We start from the raw sequence: 16547 nt of genomic DNA, 5'->3' as shown, positions 1-16547 counted from the left end.
TAAATCTCAAACAGTATGTTGACGTCCCAACACACAACAGAGGACATACACTTGACCTGGTCATTACTGACTCTGCCCCAATTGAAAATCTGCTGGTATACGATCTCGGAGTGTCCGATCACAAAGTCATCTCAATGGAGGCAAATTTTTCTCATTACATCAAACCAAAACGCCAAATCCATTTCAGAAACATAAAAAATATCAATCCAGACACTTTGGCTTTGGACCTCCTGCAAATCCCATCAGCAACATTTACATCAGTAAATGAATCAGTGGATTTTTATAACAGCACCCTGAGCAGTGTTTTGGACCTCCACGCACCTGTAAAAACACGAACAGTCACTTTCTCGCGTACATCTCCCTGGTTCACTCCAGAACTACGGAAAATGAAAACGGCAGGACGTGTACTTGAGCGGCGTGCTTCAAAAACTGGACTTACTGTTCACAAAATAGCCTATCAAGAACATCAAAAGGCCTACTCAATGTCACTAAAAAAAGCACGGACACAATTCTACTCAAACATCATCAGTAAAAATCAGGGAAACTCCAAGCAGCTTTTCACTACCATAAACCATCTCATCAAACCACAAACTATTTCACACAATGACACATCAGAAGAGAAATGCAACAGTTTCATCACTTTCTTCAGGAAAAAAGTTGAGAGCATCCGCTCTCTCCTCTCCAGCACCCCTGCTCTGTCTGTCCCAACTGCCGACCCACTGCCTGGGACTTTCCAGCCTCTCTGTTGTTTTTCTGAAGTCTCTAAGCAACAAGTTGAGGACATCATCGGCAGGATGAAAGCTTCCACCTGTTCGCTGGACCCTTTTCCCACAGCCCTGGTGAAAACACACATCAGCTCTCTTAGTCCCTTAATAACCAAAGTCATCAACCATTCTCTACGCACTGGTCATGTTCCATCTGCTCTTAAAACTGCTGTTATCAAACCCCTTCTAAAAAAACCCACTTCAGACCCTGAAGTTCTTGCAAACTACAGGCCTATTTCTAACCTTCCATTCTTGTCCAAAGTTCTAGAAAAAGTTGTTGCTGTCCATCTTCAGGATCATCTAAATTCAAATTCCCTTTTTGAAAAATTTCAGTCCGGTTTCCGTTCCGCCCACAGTTCCGAAACAGCCCTGATCAGGGTCACAAATGACCTGTTGATGGCGGCTGACACCGGCACACCATCACTCCTCATCCTACTGGATCTATCAGCAGCTTTTGACACGGTTGATCACAATATCCTCCTTCAGCGCCTCCATCATACTATCCGACTCTCTGACACTGCTTTGAGCTGGTTCCAGTCCTACCTGTCTGGAAGAACAGAGTATGTTTCTTTGGGAGGTGTAAAGTCTGAGACGCATACAGTCACATGCGGTGTTCCCCAAGGGTCGGTTCTTGGCCCGATTCTATTCATCATCTATACTCTTCCCCTTGGCCACCTAATCAACAGGCATGGAATATCATTTCATTGCTATGCCGATGACACTCAGCTGTATATAAAAACCAACCTCATCCCATCTTCAGCCACTCTGTCATCATTGAGCTCCTGCCTTGAGGAGATTGAGGCATGGATGAAGGCAAACTTCCTACAGCTAAATAGCTCCAAAACGGAAGCTATTTTAGTTGGTACATCACACCAGGTCCAGTCATCACCAATAACCCACATCTCTTTCTCTGGTCAAAACATACCACTATCATCGACAGTCACCAACCTGGGCGTAAGATTTGATGCTCAACTCACATTTGACGCCCACATAAAACATCTGTGTAAGACCTCCTTTTATCACCTAAGGAACATTGCTAAACTCCGTCCAACACTTGGTCTGTCAGATGCTGAAAGGCTTGTACATGCTTTTGTATCCTCGAGGCTGGACTACAGCAACGCTCTCCTCTTTGGGATTCCTGGAAAAAGCCTTCAAAAACTACAATACATTCAAAACAGTGCTGCAAGGATCCTAATGAGGATAAGGAAATATGACCATATCACTCCCATCCTTCACTCACTCCACTGGCTTCCTGTCTCTTACAGGATTAACTATAAAATCATCCTACTTACCCATCAATGCATTCATGGCAACGCACCCCCCTACTTAAAGGAACTACTCACAAAACAAAACTCTTCACGCAACCTCCGCTCTGGAAACAAAGCACTTCTTCAACCACCCAGAACTAAGCTCCGCACTATGGGGGATCGAGCCTTCTGCTCAGCCGCACCGCATCTTTGGAATTCCCTTCCAGAAAACCTAAGGGCTCCTCAAGCCATAGCCAAAGGACTAAAAACCTATCTTTTTAAGCAAGCATTTTTTACTTTTTGCTAACTTTTTATTTTATTTTATTCTTCGCGGTTTTTAAACTTTGTTTATACTCTGTAGCACTTTGGGATTGTTTTTAACTATGAAAAGTGCTTTACAAATAAAATATATTATTATTATTATTATTATTAAATATTTATTAAAAGTATTTAAAGCATTTAGCGAGTATTTATAAAGAAATAATAATAATTGTACTGAAAAGTTTAAACTTGTTCATTGAGACACACTCAAAGCTCAAGAATCAGCGCGTGAATCTCAATAACGGTGCAATGCTTTATGCCGCAATGCATTCTGGGCTCATCATACAAAACACATCAGTGGCTCCCAGAAATCATTGCGGCATGAAGCATGTCACCGTTATTGAGTCATTATTCACACACTGATTCTTGAGGTTAAAGTGAAACAGTATCAAATGTGTAGTTTTCACTTCAGTAGTCACTGTTGGATGTCATGCTGTAGGAACATTACTATAATCAATTATTTGAAATTAATAACACACATGATGGCCTAGACGAGATCAGCTGATCAGAGCACTTCATGAAAAAAGATATCATCATTATCATCATCATCATTTTCATCATCATTGTCATCAAGTAGCTGACATCATCTGATCACATCTTGCCATAACAAACAATTACAGCAGCCAGAGGAAAACTAACATCAAACTGTCCAACTAAAGCAAACACTGATCACCATAACGCTGATGTCAAACCAAACTATTAATTTCAATAAATCATCAACATCTAAACCTCTGTTAGCCCTCTGGGGTCTGAGGTGTGTTCTGGGTCCTGGTGGTGTTCTGACATTTGTGCTTATTTCTGTTACTTGTGACATTTTCATGGCTAAAGTCTTATTACACTGCATTCAGCACAAACTCTGCTACAATAATATGTGAGCAGCATGTATGCAATTTTTGTTAGTTTTGAGATAATGACGTTTATGCGTGGTTAGTGAAAAAATCACAGTGATCTCTCCATATGATCACATTGTGAGTTCACAGTGAGCTAAAAGATAACCTCACAGCGCACTCACTGTGTGCTCATATTATGGCCACAATGTGACTCACTCCAGGTAGAAATGTAATTGGACGTGGACTCCAACATCACTCAGATATTAAATATTGGTTGAAAATGAAAATTGGGTTGACGTCTAAACATTTAATGTTAGGCTCCAACGTCATTAAACAACTCCACAAACAGCATTACCAGCTTCACTTTACTAACCAGATTTACTTCTGGCATATGTGTATACAAGTTCTTATATGCTTGTTATCATCAGGTGTCTTTAATAATGGTCAACCATCACTCATTTAATCACTTAATTATCTCATTAACTTTAGCTCTGCTTCAGTGTTCATTTAACACTCCTGAGTGTGGAGTCATAGAAACTCTCAGGAGAGATCATATAACACTGGAGTTTTTGCTGTGATGATACTCTTTCCAGTCACGCCGTCCCATAAGCTGTCAATCTTGCATTGTTGGCCTCTATGAAGCACCTTTGATACTTCCTTACAACAAATGCCATAACTGTTTATGGCATACAATAAAAATCACAGAGAATATATAGTCATTCTCTTCGCTGCCAGGCTTCAAAATACAAGCTGCACTGACAGTGAACTATGGAGAAGATGGCCGTATTCTCTGTTTTAATTATTTTAGCTTGTCTGCATGTCCACAGTGTTAGGAGTGCTATTGGTAAGTCAAATGTATTATATCTATCTATCTATCTATCTATCTATCTATCTATCTATCTATCTATCTATCTATCTATCTATCTATCTATCTATCTATCTATCTATCTATATATCTATCTATCTATCTATCTATCTATCTATCTATCTATCTATCCTGTCTGTCTTTCTGTCTATCTATCTAGATAGTAACTTTGATTTGCTGCTGTGCAACACAAAAGTAAAGATTTGAGAATGGCAGTTGAGCCAATTTATAAACTAAATGCTTAATTTGTTTTGATTATTAACATTATATATTCATGTAGAGTGTGTGTGCCACTAAATACAATCATTTATCTGTTTGTTAAGTCCTGAAAACAATGGCTTGTTGTTTAAGGTTCAACAGAGATAAACTGTGCAAGTGGAAGTAATATCGCTGTAGGACTGGTCGACGAGGGATATGAAGGTGAGATATGCTCACATATATAATATACAGTTTTTCTCAGTCGCTTTGGTGCATTTCTCACATCACTATTTACATTTGCACAACAGTTAATGCAGTTCTCAAAACAATTAGTACAAACTGCAAAACCTAGTTGATAACCTGCAAAAGCGTGTCACTTGCTCAAAATGGATAGCTCATTCATCAAAAGCAAGTATTCATGTCAATGAAAGTGTCAGTGTCATCAAGATGAAAAGTCTTGACACCATTGCTTATGAACAAGATAGTCAAATGGCTTTGTCATGTTTTCATTATGACAGTTTACTCTGTAAATGTTTTCCAATGCAAAAAAGTCAGATATTGGTGACACCTGAAAATGCTCAAGACAGCACTATATACTCTTTGCAATTCTAATTTGTTCACAGCATTGTGCAAAAGAAAAAAATACACCCTTATTTACAACAAACATAAACTCCCTTTGGGTAGAGCTGTGCACAACTGTAAACAATATTGCAGTACATATTGGAACTGAACATACAACATACATAGTACTGTAATCATTAATTCACAACCAGACCATCACAGCGAATATCGTCTCTTGCAATGCAATCCAAAGCAACAACATGCTTGCTCAGATGGTCTCCAGTTAGACCCCTCTCATTCTCAGGGATTATGTCCCTGTAAAGAGTGTCTAACAAAGTCAGCAGATGTTGTGTGTTGTATGGAGCAAGACTGGGGATATGCCATTTATACACACCTGTTCTCCCGACGAAATGTTTGAATAATTGAATTTACAGTGGTTCTCCCAACATTTGGCTGCACCCTTCGACCAGCCTCAGCCGTTGTGAGGCCGTGATTGACAACATGATCCACAATTGTAGCCCTGATTTCATCAGGGATCCGCGCTTGGCCTCTTCTTCCCCTTCCCCTTCCCCGTCCTGCACCCGCACCCGCACCCTCACCCTCACCCTCACCCCTCTTCCACGAGGCTGGCCTTCCTTTTCTGTGTCACAGTATTGTAGAAATGGTACTATGTCCTGCTTAAATTTTAAAAAGATTACATTTTTTTTGTAAAATTTGCTTGACAGATTTTGAGTTCAACATTTTTGTATGTAATGACTCAAGCAATGAAAGGAGGACTATTAGTTTTATATGGAATGACTATTCAGCATTCACAAGTATAGTTAATTTTGACTGACATGATATAAGCAAATGATAATGTTAGAAAAGAGCAGAGAGTTGTATGAAAGCAATTGATGCATGTCCAAAAGCATTTGCAATTTGTTCGAAGGAATGAGAAACTGCTACTATGATGTGCACAAATGACTAAATGTTGTGGAGGTTGAACTAACTGTTGTGCAAATGTAAATAGTGATGTGAGAAATGCACCAAAGCTGAAATATTATTTTATTATTTGTTTTTTATTACAATATTTCATATAAAAAAAATGTTTTATTAATTTTAATTTGTTGTAAATAATTAGATAAAGGACCTTAAATGGACATTAAAGAGTATCACAAGTAATGCAAAACAGTACTGACACTGTGTAGTATTTACACTGTTAGCCCGGACAAGTTGAAATCTACTTAAAAAATGTGTTTTAGATTGTGTGTTAGAATATGTATTTAAATGTGTTTACAGGAGATGTAGAGATTATCACTAATATCGGACCCAATGATCGTCTGGCTCTGGAGAAACATATGACTGCCAATATTCATACAATGTTAGAGCTGGTTTACTCTGAGGGAGACTCGACCGCTACTGTACGCACCACCAGACCCCTGGATGCTGAAGAAATCAAGATGGTCTGTTCCACACTCACTGATCCTATAGATATATATATATATATATAGATAGATAGATAGATAGATAGATAGATAGATAGATAGATAGATAGATAGATAGTATTGCATTTGATTGTTTCATATAGTGTCTCTTTGTATGTTTTGTTCTTTCTAGTCGTACACATATTTGACGTATTGCATCACCTGCTTCGGAGGGGTATGTTTATTTAAACAATAACATCATAAAATAAATAAATAAGGCAAAGTATTATATAAAGACAGATTCAGCAAATAAACCTTTTCTATAAAGTCTTCCTTTTCCATTTCAGCGGACAAACTACCGGATAGTAAATGTTATGGATGTCAATGACCACCCTCCGATCTTCCAGAGCAAGACGTACAGCGCCACACTGTCAGAGGTGTGTATACCGTCACATCTTTATACAGCTGTAGTGTGTGTGGCCTCTGAGGGCCCATCTCTAGTAAACCGTGTCTTTCATTCCAGTCAACGGTTCCGGGTTCAGATGTGCTCAAGGTGATCGCTACTGATAACGATATAACTATAGGATTCAATAGAATTCATTATTCTATACTGGTGAGTCATGAACAATTCCTATATATTTTATAAACACAATAAGCTTCCACAAAACTGCATTACTGTTGAATGTGAAAGTCCTACATAGACTAAATGAGTAAAACGGCATCCTACATTTGACAGTGTTCAAGCCCCAAATATTGTACTGTACCTTACAGATGCTATAGGGTTCTTATCTTGGAAATTCTGCACTTTAATTATATAAAAAAACCTAAAGCTTATTTCGCTAAAAAATTATAATTTTTTTTTTTTTTTTACCAAACTTTCTGTTAATCCATCAGACCAGATTTGAAACCAACAAAGCTGTCAATCTATTTAAACACTGAATATGTTTAATCTCAGAGCTAATGCATTCACTTTTGCAAAAGAAACTAAATAAAATGAAATAACATTGTATAAGCTCAGTTTGTCTATATGAATTTATGCATGTCCCCATTTTAATTCCTCACTTCCTCTCTGTTAACAGCCTCCGGTACCAGCTGACTTTACAGTGGCACAGGACGGGGGCATCATATTGATTAAACCTCTGAACTACAACAATGTTCAACAGTATATCTTCACCGTGGAAGCTAAAGTAAAGACAAACCCTCTGACATCCCAGATAGCAAAAACCATTGAAATAATGTTAAATCAATGTTAACGTGTCAATGTTAACCGCTTTGATTCAACTTTAAATACATTGTGGAAAGTTGAAGTATGTCAACATTGTTGGTATTCATTTGGTGACTCTTGATGTCTGTGTTTGTTTAAAAAAAAAAATTCTCTCCCACAATATATGTACAAATCAAAATTGTGGATGATCTGTGGCAAGAAAGTATTGTTGGCAAATATAATATATTAATAACAAATAACCTCTTTTGATCAGGGATAAAATTAATGAACTACTCTACTTTATGATATGATTAAGTGTGCGTTCTTTTAGGCACCCAAAACGCCATTGTCGTGTAAACGAACATACAAAACACATAACACTGTTTTCAACCAAAAACTTAAAACTTTTTGTGTAAATAACCCCTAAGGCTGTGACTAAAAGTCTTGTGTTTCTCTTTTCTTCAGTGATTCTGCTTGTTAACAGCAGGTGTTCATCACTAATGCTCAATCATCACTTAATCAGTTAATTAGCTCATTAACTTTAACACTCTGTAGTAGAGTGTGACCATACACTGTAAAAATGAAAACATAGATTTTATTTATATTTAATTAATAAAAATGAGGCAACAGATTACAAGCAATATTATTAATTAAATTTAACAAATTAGAATTGAGTAAAAATTAATCAAATTAATTCATTAAATGTTAACCATTTAAAATGAGTAAAATTTACAAAATATATGTTATTGCCAACATTGAAGACACCTGATGTTAACAAGCAGAATCACTGAAGGAGAAAACCATAATTAAAGTCACCATTATGGAGATCAGTGTGTGTTAGTTGGGCTCTTCACCCTTAAATTATTAACTTTAAGTTTTGTTTGGCTGCTGTACATGAGTTATAACAGCCAGATGAACAAACGGTGATCTGATGATGTTGGTTGTGTTTTAACATAATCATTATTTCACAATCATTTGACCTGAATCACTGAACTCAAATGGAGTCCTATTTGTGACTTAATTTAACTTTAGTAACTATAGAAGTAATGGCCGTGTACAATGTTATCCAAATAATTTCTAAAAAGTTTCTTTTGTACAAAAAATAAATAAATAGACATCATGAATCAGCCTGTGCATCTCAACAATGGTGACATTTATATAGCATGTTGCAGTGCATTCTGGGTTGCACCAATCAAAAATCATTCATGGCTCCCATCATGCATTGCTGCATTAATAAATAATGAGGTTATGATCAGAGGTTGTCACCATTGCTGAGAATCATACGCTAAATTTTGATGTCTGTGTGCGTCTAAAAAAAAAAGACACATATATCTTTTATTATTATTGATTTGATCATTTGGATTTCATTGTAAAGGCTAATAATATTATGCAGCTAGAATTACTAAAATAAATGTAACTCATAAATTGGACTGTACATGAGATCAGTGATTCAAGTCAAATGATTGTGAAATTACGAAACACAACCAACACTATCAGATCAACGTTTCTATTTGTTCATCTGCTGTTATAACTCATGTACAGCAGTCAAACTAATTTTTAAGTTATTATTTTAAGGGTGAAGAGCCCAACTAAAACACACACTGATCTCCATAATGGTGACTTTAATTATGGTTTTCTCCTTCAGTGATTCTGCTTGTTAACATCAGGTGTCTTCAATGTTGGCAATAACATATATTTTGTAAATTTTACTCATTTTAAATGGTTAACAGTTAATGAATTAATTTGATTAATTATTACTCAATTCTAATTTGTTAAATTTAATTAATAATATTGCTTGTAATCTGTTGCCTCATTTTAATTAATTAAATATAAATAAAATCTATGTTTTCATTTTTACAGTGTAATTTTCATGAAAATATTATAATAATAGTAAATTCAGTGGTTGGGTGAAGTTTAATGGTGAAGTAAATGACTGAGCTGAGAAACTTTTTTAATTAGGTTAAAATAAGTCACAGTTGGGACGGTGCTCTACAAATCCTCTAGTTAGGCTATTAGGGGTATTTTTAACCCAACATGTGTAAGTGAGTTTGTTTTCTTGCAGGATGTAGGAGGACTCCGTGACACAGCAACAGTTACAATAACAATTGAAGATTTTGACAACCAAAACCCTTCCTTTAGTCACTGTCTCTACAAGGCATCCATTGAGGAAAATCAGGTAAATGACATCAAGAAAAGATTGATGCTTTAACCGCATGTCTGAGCACACAAAACCCTCTTTCTGTCCATGCACAGGTAGGACACTTCTCAGGCGTCACTCCTGCGGCCATACAAGCTCAAGATGGAGACAAAGGCATCAATGCGCCTGTAGTTTACAGCATAACAACAGGTACCCTCAACAACACACTTACATGGCATACGTCCTAATCTAAACAATAATGAAATGTACTCACAATCTGCAAGTTTCTGATAATAACAAAGCATATATTGTAAATGTTTTTCCAGTAATTCCAAATGAATTTCAGAACAGCTTTGAAATTGACCAAAAGAGTGGGGTCATCTCTGTGAAAAGAGTACTAGACAAAGAGGGAATAGAGCAGATTGCGGTTTTCATTCAGGTAGCAGAAGTCTCTGAAGACATTCATGAAAACCATTCGGCTGATCTGAATCTGAAGTACTTCAGTACTTTATTTGAATATATTTTCTAAACAGTGTTTCCTTGTTAAAACAGGCAACTCAGCAGGATGATGCCAGTAAGACAGCTGATGCTGTGGTTCTCGTCTCCATTGTGGATGTGAATAATAACCTGCCGAAAGTTGACCGTTCTTCTCGCCTGGCTTAATACATGAGATGATTTGATAGATGACAGACGTTTTATGGCTAATTTGGTTCTCCAAATAAGCTAGTGGATTTGATTAAAATATCTGGATTAAGTTGTCTGAGATTACCATATATTGATACTCGAAACCATGATCAGCAATGCAGTGATTCCTGACAGCAAGACAGCAACGTGATGACATCATATAATTAAGATCAAGGAAACAGTTAAATGACCAAAAAGTTATAATAAACAAAAAAATAGGTAACCAATTTTCAAATGATTACCAATTATTGTCACATTTGTTTAGTATTTGTACATTTAGTGTCTTTGCATTTTTCAATGTCAAAAGTATAGTAATTAGCAGTTAATTTAATTTTGAAGCAGATTTTCTATATATGACAGCATTAATTCAAGTTTATAAATCCCTTAAGTCTTAAGACATGGCTGTTTAAATTAGTTTTGCATCATAAAAGTGTTTTGAGATTTGAGAAGTGAGTCTGCTTCTCCTGCGATGCATAAAAGCTGTTCAAATTCAAATGAATGCACAGGTCAGACAAACTGTGTACGACTGCAATAAAATGAGATAATTATTCCTTCACAAATAAATATGTCACATGGTTTTTGGGTTATGTTTAATGTTCTTGTTTTCATGTCTTTTATTTTGTAATTCTCACAGTCATGTAATTCCTGTTTGTCATGTGATTCCCTTGCCTTCATCTGCTTGTCTTGTGAATGTGTTATGTTCTGATTGGTTGTTTTAGTCATGTGTTCTCAGTTACATTTACATTTACATTTACATTTATTCATTTAGCTGACGCTTTTATCCAAAGCGACTTACAAATGAGAAACAATAGAAGCAATTAAACTAGCAGTAGGACAACAGTATGTAAGTGCTATGACCCTTCACAGTACAAACCAACGCAAAATTATAATATTTTTTTTTTTTTTTTTTTTTTGATAAGAAAGTGTTAGTAGTACTGGATTAAGTGCTCAAGTGCTGCCGAAAAAGATACGTCTTCAGCAGTTTCTTAAAGATGGCTACAGACTCAGCAGCTCTGGCTGAGCTAGGCAGATCATTCCACCAGCAGGGAACAGTCATGGTAAAGGTCCGAGAGAGAGATTTCGTGCCTCTTTGGGATGGCACCACCAGACGCCGCTCACTTGCAGAGCGCAAGTTTCTGGATGGCACATAAGTCTGTAGTAATGAGTTCAGGTACAAGGGAGCAGTGCCAGTGGTTGTTCTGTAGGCAAACGTCAGTGACTTGAATTTGATGCGAGCGGCAACCGGCAACCAGTGCAATTTCGTGAGGAGAGGAGTGACGTGTGCTCTCTTCGGCTCGTTGAAGACCACTCTAGCTGCAGCATTCTGGATCAGTTGCAGAGGTTTGACAGTGCAAGCTGGGAGACCAGCCAGGAGAGCATTACAATAGTCCAGTCTGGATAGAACAAGCGCCTGAACAAGGAGTTGTGTAGCATGCTCTGATAGGAAGGGCCTGATCCTTCTGATGTTGTACAAGGCAAATCTGCATGACCGGGCAGTGCTAGCAATGTGGTCTGTGAATTTCAATTGGTCATCAATTACAACTCCAAGGTTCCTGGCTGATCTTGATGGAGTTATGGATGAAGAGCCTAGCTGGATGGTGAAGTTGTGATTAAGTGCTGGGTTAGCCGGGATTACAAGTAGCTCTGTCTTCGCAAGGTTTAGTTGAAGGTGGTGGTCCTTCATCCAGCCAGAGATGTCTGTCAGGCAGGCTGAGATGCGAGCGGCTACCGTCGGATCATCAGGCTGGAATGAGAGGTAGAGTTGTGTGTCATCAGCGTAGCAGTGGTAGGAAAAGCCATGTTTCTGAATCACAGATCCTAGTGATGTCATGTAGATGGAGAAGAGAAGTGGTCCAAGCACTGAGCCCTGAGGCACACCAGTAGCTAGATGTAGGGTTTTAGACACCTCACCCCTCCACGACACCCTAAAGGACCTACCTGAGAGGTAAGACTTGAACCACAGGAGTGCAGTTCCCGAGATGCCCTTCCTCTTTAGGATTGACAGGAGGATCTGGTGGTTAACTGTGTCAAAGGCAGCAGACAGATCCAGCAGGATGAGAACTGAGGATTTAGAAGCGGCTCTTGCAAGTCTTAGTGCTTCGATTACTGAGAGCAGAGCAGTCTCAGTTGAGTGTCCGCTTTTGAAGCCAGACTGATTGTTGTCCAAGAGGTTGTTCTGCGTAAGAAAGGAGGAGATCTGGTTGAAAACGACTCGTTCAAGTGTCTGTGCGACAAATGGAAGGAGGGATACCGGTCTGTAGTTTTCTAGATGTGCTGGATTTAGAGTGGGTTTCTTAAGCAGTGGGGTTACCCGAGCCTGCTTGAATGCTGTGGGAAATGTGCCAGTGTGAAGAGAGGCGTTTATGATGTGTGTGAGTGCGGGTACAACAGAGGAAGAAATAGCTTGAAGTAGGTTAGTGGGAATAGGGTCGAGCGGACAGGTAGTAGGTCGACTGGAAAGAAGGAGTTTTGAGACTTCTGTCTCTGAAAGCAAGGAGAATGAGGGTAGAGTCTGTGTGTTAGCTGCTAAAATGTGTGTGTTAGTTTGTGGATTGGTAAATTGTCCGCTGATGGTGGTTGTTTTATTTATGAAGAATGTTGCAAAATCGTCAGCTGTTAGGGTTGACGAAGGAGGAGGAGGAGGAGGGTTAAGAAGAGAGGAGAAGGTTTTGAAGAGCTTGCTAGAGTCAGAAGAATTGTTAATTTTGTTGTGATAGTAAGTAGTTTTAGCATTAGATATGTTAGCAGAGAAGGAAGAGAGGAGGGATTGATAAAGACCAAGGTCAGTAGGATCTTTGGATTTGCGCCACTTCCTCTCTGCACCCCTGAGTTTCGAACGATGTTCACGAAGAACATCAGATAACCAGGGGGCAGAGGGAGTGGCGCGGGCTGGCCTGGTGGAGAGAGGGCAGAAGTTGTCCAAGCAGGATGTTAAAGTGGAGAAAAGAGTATCAGTTGCATTGTTAGTATCTAGTGCTGAGAGCTGGTCTGGAGGAGGAAGTGTGGATGAGACCAAAGAGGATAGGCAATAGGGTGAGAGTGAGCGTAGGTTACGCCGAAAGGTGACCTGTGGAGGAGTGTGTGTTGTGTTCTGGGGCAGATTGAGATTGAGAGTGAGGAGGAAGTGATCTGAGGTGTGCAGTGGAGTGACTAGAGAATGGTCAGTGGAGCAGTAGCGTGTGTAAATAAGGTCAAGTTTGTTACCTGATTTATGAGTAGCTGTAGTAGATACTAGTTTGAGGTCGAATGAGGCAAGCAGAGTGTGGAAATCAGCAGCTTGAGGTTTTTCAAGGTGGATGTTGAAGTCTCCAAGAACTATGAGAGGAGTACCATCCTCGGGGAAGGATGAGAGTAGTACATCGAGCTCTTCTAAGAAACTGCCAAGCTGACCTGGGGGACGATATACAACTACACAATGGATTTTAATAGGACTAGTGATGGTAATAGAATGTGATTCAAATGAGCTGTTACACATGGGTGGTAGATTATTAAATTTCCAATCGTTTGAGATGAGCAGACCAGTACCTCCACCCCTTCCAGTCAGACGAGGGGTGTGTGAGAAAGTGAATTTAGTGGAGAGGGCAGCCAATGTGGCAGTGTCCTCTGGTCTGATCCAGGTCTCAGTCAGGGCCAGAAGGCTGAGACCTAAATGACTAGAAATAGATGTAATGAAATCAGCTTTGTTTACTGCAGATTGGCAATTCCAGAGAGCAATAGGAATCGAAAAAATTGTACTAGAAGACATTGGAAGGGTACGCAGGTTGTTAGGATTGGAATGCCTCTGACGTGTGGCATTGGATTTACGCATGTTAGTAATAGTAGGGATTAGAAGACACATGGTGTAAGAGCTCACAAATAGAAAGATCAGGTGAAAGTTGATTAGAAAAGAGAGGAAACGATAAAACAAATAATGAGAAATTACTACTCAAGTGCCTTGCCGGTGTCCTTGCTCGGTGGAGTCGCACAGGTAGAGTCGTTGGTCTTTACACTCTTCGGTCTTCACACGATGAGGGCTTCACGCCGCCGCGACCGCTGCCGCGGAGCACTAAGCCTATTTATACACGCCTAATACCTGATTGTTTAATACAGCTGGCCACGCCCACTGTTTAGCCACGCGAAACTCAAAAGTCACGACACAAACAAACAAATGCCACGTGTGCGTGCGTTTTACCAGAGTAAAACACAGCAAACAAACACAAAGTTTCCTAGCAACAAAGAACCGCGCTAAAATCGACTGAGAAAAGTAAACACTCACACACAGATGTCTTCTCTTGCTGTTCAACTGCTTCTTCTAACAACTTCTATTGACTAGCTGTTTTTAAATGCTTAACTGGCTTATGGCCACGCCCACTGTTTAGCCACGCGAAACTCAAAAGTCACGACACAAACAAACAAATGCCACGTGTGCGTGCGTTTTACCAGAGTAAAACACAGCAAACAAACACAAAGTTTCCTAGCAACAAAGAACCGCGCTAAAATCGACTGAGAAAAGTAAACACTCACACACAGATGTCTTCTCTTGCTGTTCAACTGCTTCTTCTAACAACTTCTATTGACTAGCTGTTTTTAAATGCTTAACTGGCTTATGGCCACGCCCACTGTTTAGCCACGCGAAACTCAAAAGTCACGACACAAACAAACAAATGCCACGTGTGCGTGCGTTTTACCAGAGTAAAACACAGCAAACAAACACAAAGTTTCCTAGCAACAAAGAACCGCGCTGTTTTGTTTTGTCCAGTTCTGTTTTGTCGTTGGTTAATTGTCTTGTTTGTTGTCTTTTTAGTCATTATTCTGTGTATAAAGACACATATCTGTGTATACATATGTTTGCTTTGTCTCCTGTCTAGCTTTGTTCCCTGTAAGTTACTGTTGGTAAGTGTCATGTTCATGTTTATGTTTATGCTTATGCTTATTATAAATCAAGCCAAGTTGTTTTTTTTGGTGGGTTTTTTTTCATGTCAATGTCAATAAAACTGCACGTGGGTTCTTCAAAATTGCCATCAGTGGATTTCCAGAAAGCTAGACTTAAAACATGGACCCAGCAATATGTTGCACTTTCATCAGAGCAACCTCACCATAGAGCAGTATGTTGATGAGTTTTGTGAACTTTGCTTTTGTGTGGATTTTAAAGATGTGGCTTTGAAGGAAATATTCAGGCTTGGTTTAAATGAGCACATAGTCTGTGTGATGCCAGACAATACCCCAGACTGGCCATTGGTTCAGTATATTAACTTTGCCTTGAGTGTTTCTTAATTTACTGTAATATTTGTGGATGAAGAGCCCTGCAAACCAGAGTTTTCCATGGCCAGACTGTCATGTCAGGATTTATTCATGTCACGACCACCATACCAGAGCCTGTTCACATCATATCTGCCAAGCCAGGGCCTAATGTCGTGGCTGCCAAACAAGAGCCTCTTCAGGACATGGCCTCCACTCCAGACTGCAGTGTTCATTTCTATAACTGTGACTATATCAACATGCAATATCGTTGACAAATAGACAAGACTGAAATGTGGATAAAAAAAAAAAAACTTGTTTTCGAATAAAGGAGACAAATGACGTTAGATTAAGTTTTATTGAAAATGTTTGGTTTGGCTTGATATGCAGTGATTCTGCTTGTTAACAGCAGGTGTTCGTCACGAATGCTCAACAATCACTTACATATTCACTTAATTATCTCACTGCAACACTGTCAATGTTACTTTTTACTCTTTACATTGATTCAACATTGTTTTGATGGTTGTTTGCTGTCTGGGATGTTATTATGGGATCAAATTCCCACCAAATATATAGCGGTCACGTATAAAATAATAATAAGCGTGAATCAAAAATTTAAAAACACATGTACAAATATATTGCATAAACTGAAAAAAAAAGCAAAATGATCAGAATAGCAAACAACGTGGTCACGGATCAAAATATAATAAGCGTGAATCAAGAAATAACAAGCATGAATAAAAACTTTAAAAACATTAAAAGTTATTTTGCACAAAACTTAAACTTATGGTCATGCTTTCTTAAAAAGTATGTTTTCCTTGGTTTTATTACTGTGTACTTTGTGCTTTCTTGCATTTTCTGCTCATATTTTACTCTTTTTTACGCTTGTGCTGTTTTTCTCTTCGCTCTTCTTTCTATGTTCTGTGCTTGCTTTCCCAAATGTTGCAGTTCGAGTTTCATGTAAATTAGGGCGGGCTTAAGCGTCACCATTGGTCCACTAGTTCTAGATTGACAGCTACTTCTCTAGCCAATCAATCGAAGAGGGGAGTTGACATCACACCAATGCAACTCGTGGCTACTGATGCTTATAGGAGTACAAGCTGTTTATGTTTGTAC

At 38.7% G+C, this 16547-nt stretch overlaps 2 protein-coding genes across 2 annotated transcripts; one reads left to right on the top strand and one right to left on the bottom strand.

Annotated features, from left to right (window-relative positions):
* The first annotated feature begins 6351 nt into the window (after positions 1-6351).
* On the top strand, positions 6352-10070 carry LOC306999712 (cadherin-6-like). The gene is made up of 7 exons (XM_079614610.1): positions 6352-6424; positions 6537-6626; positions 6713-6802; positions 7269-7376; positions 9456-9569; positions 9647-9740; positions 9857-10070. The coding sequence occupies exons 2-7, from the start codon at positions 6564-6566 to the stop codon at positions 10057-10059; spliced, it is 672 nt and encodes a 223-aa protein (XP_079470736.1). The 5' UTR covers positions 6352-6424; positions 6537-6563; the 3' UTR covers positions 10060-10070.
* Positions 10071-12283: 2213 nt separating this feature from the next.
* On the bottom strand, positions 12284-14311 carry LOC307000558 (uncharacterized protein; the record flags this gene model as incomplete). The annotated part of the gene is made up of 3 exons (XM_079616201.1): positions 13740-14311; positions 12395-13604; positions 12284-12320 (listed from the first exon to the last, which is right to left on the bottom strand). Exons 1-3 carry the CDS (start codon positions 14050-14052, stop codon positions 12284-12286), a joined length of 1560 nt encoding a protein of 519 aa, XP_079472327.1. The 5' UTR covers positions 14053-14311.
* Between the last annotated feature and the right edge of the window lie 2236 nt (positions 14312-16547).

This window comes from Phoxinus phoxinus (genome assembly GCF_949152265.1).
Source record: "Phoxinus phoxinus genome assembly, chromosome: 6".
NCBI lineage: Eukaryota > Metazoa > Chordata > Actinopteri > Cypriniformes > Leuciscidae > Phoxinus > Phoxinus phoxinus.
Note: the sequence above shows the minus strand (reverse complement) of the source record. Positions and strands in the feature narration are given on the sequence as shown.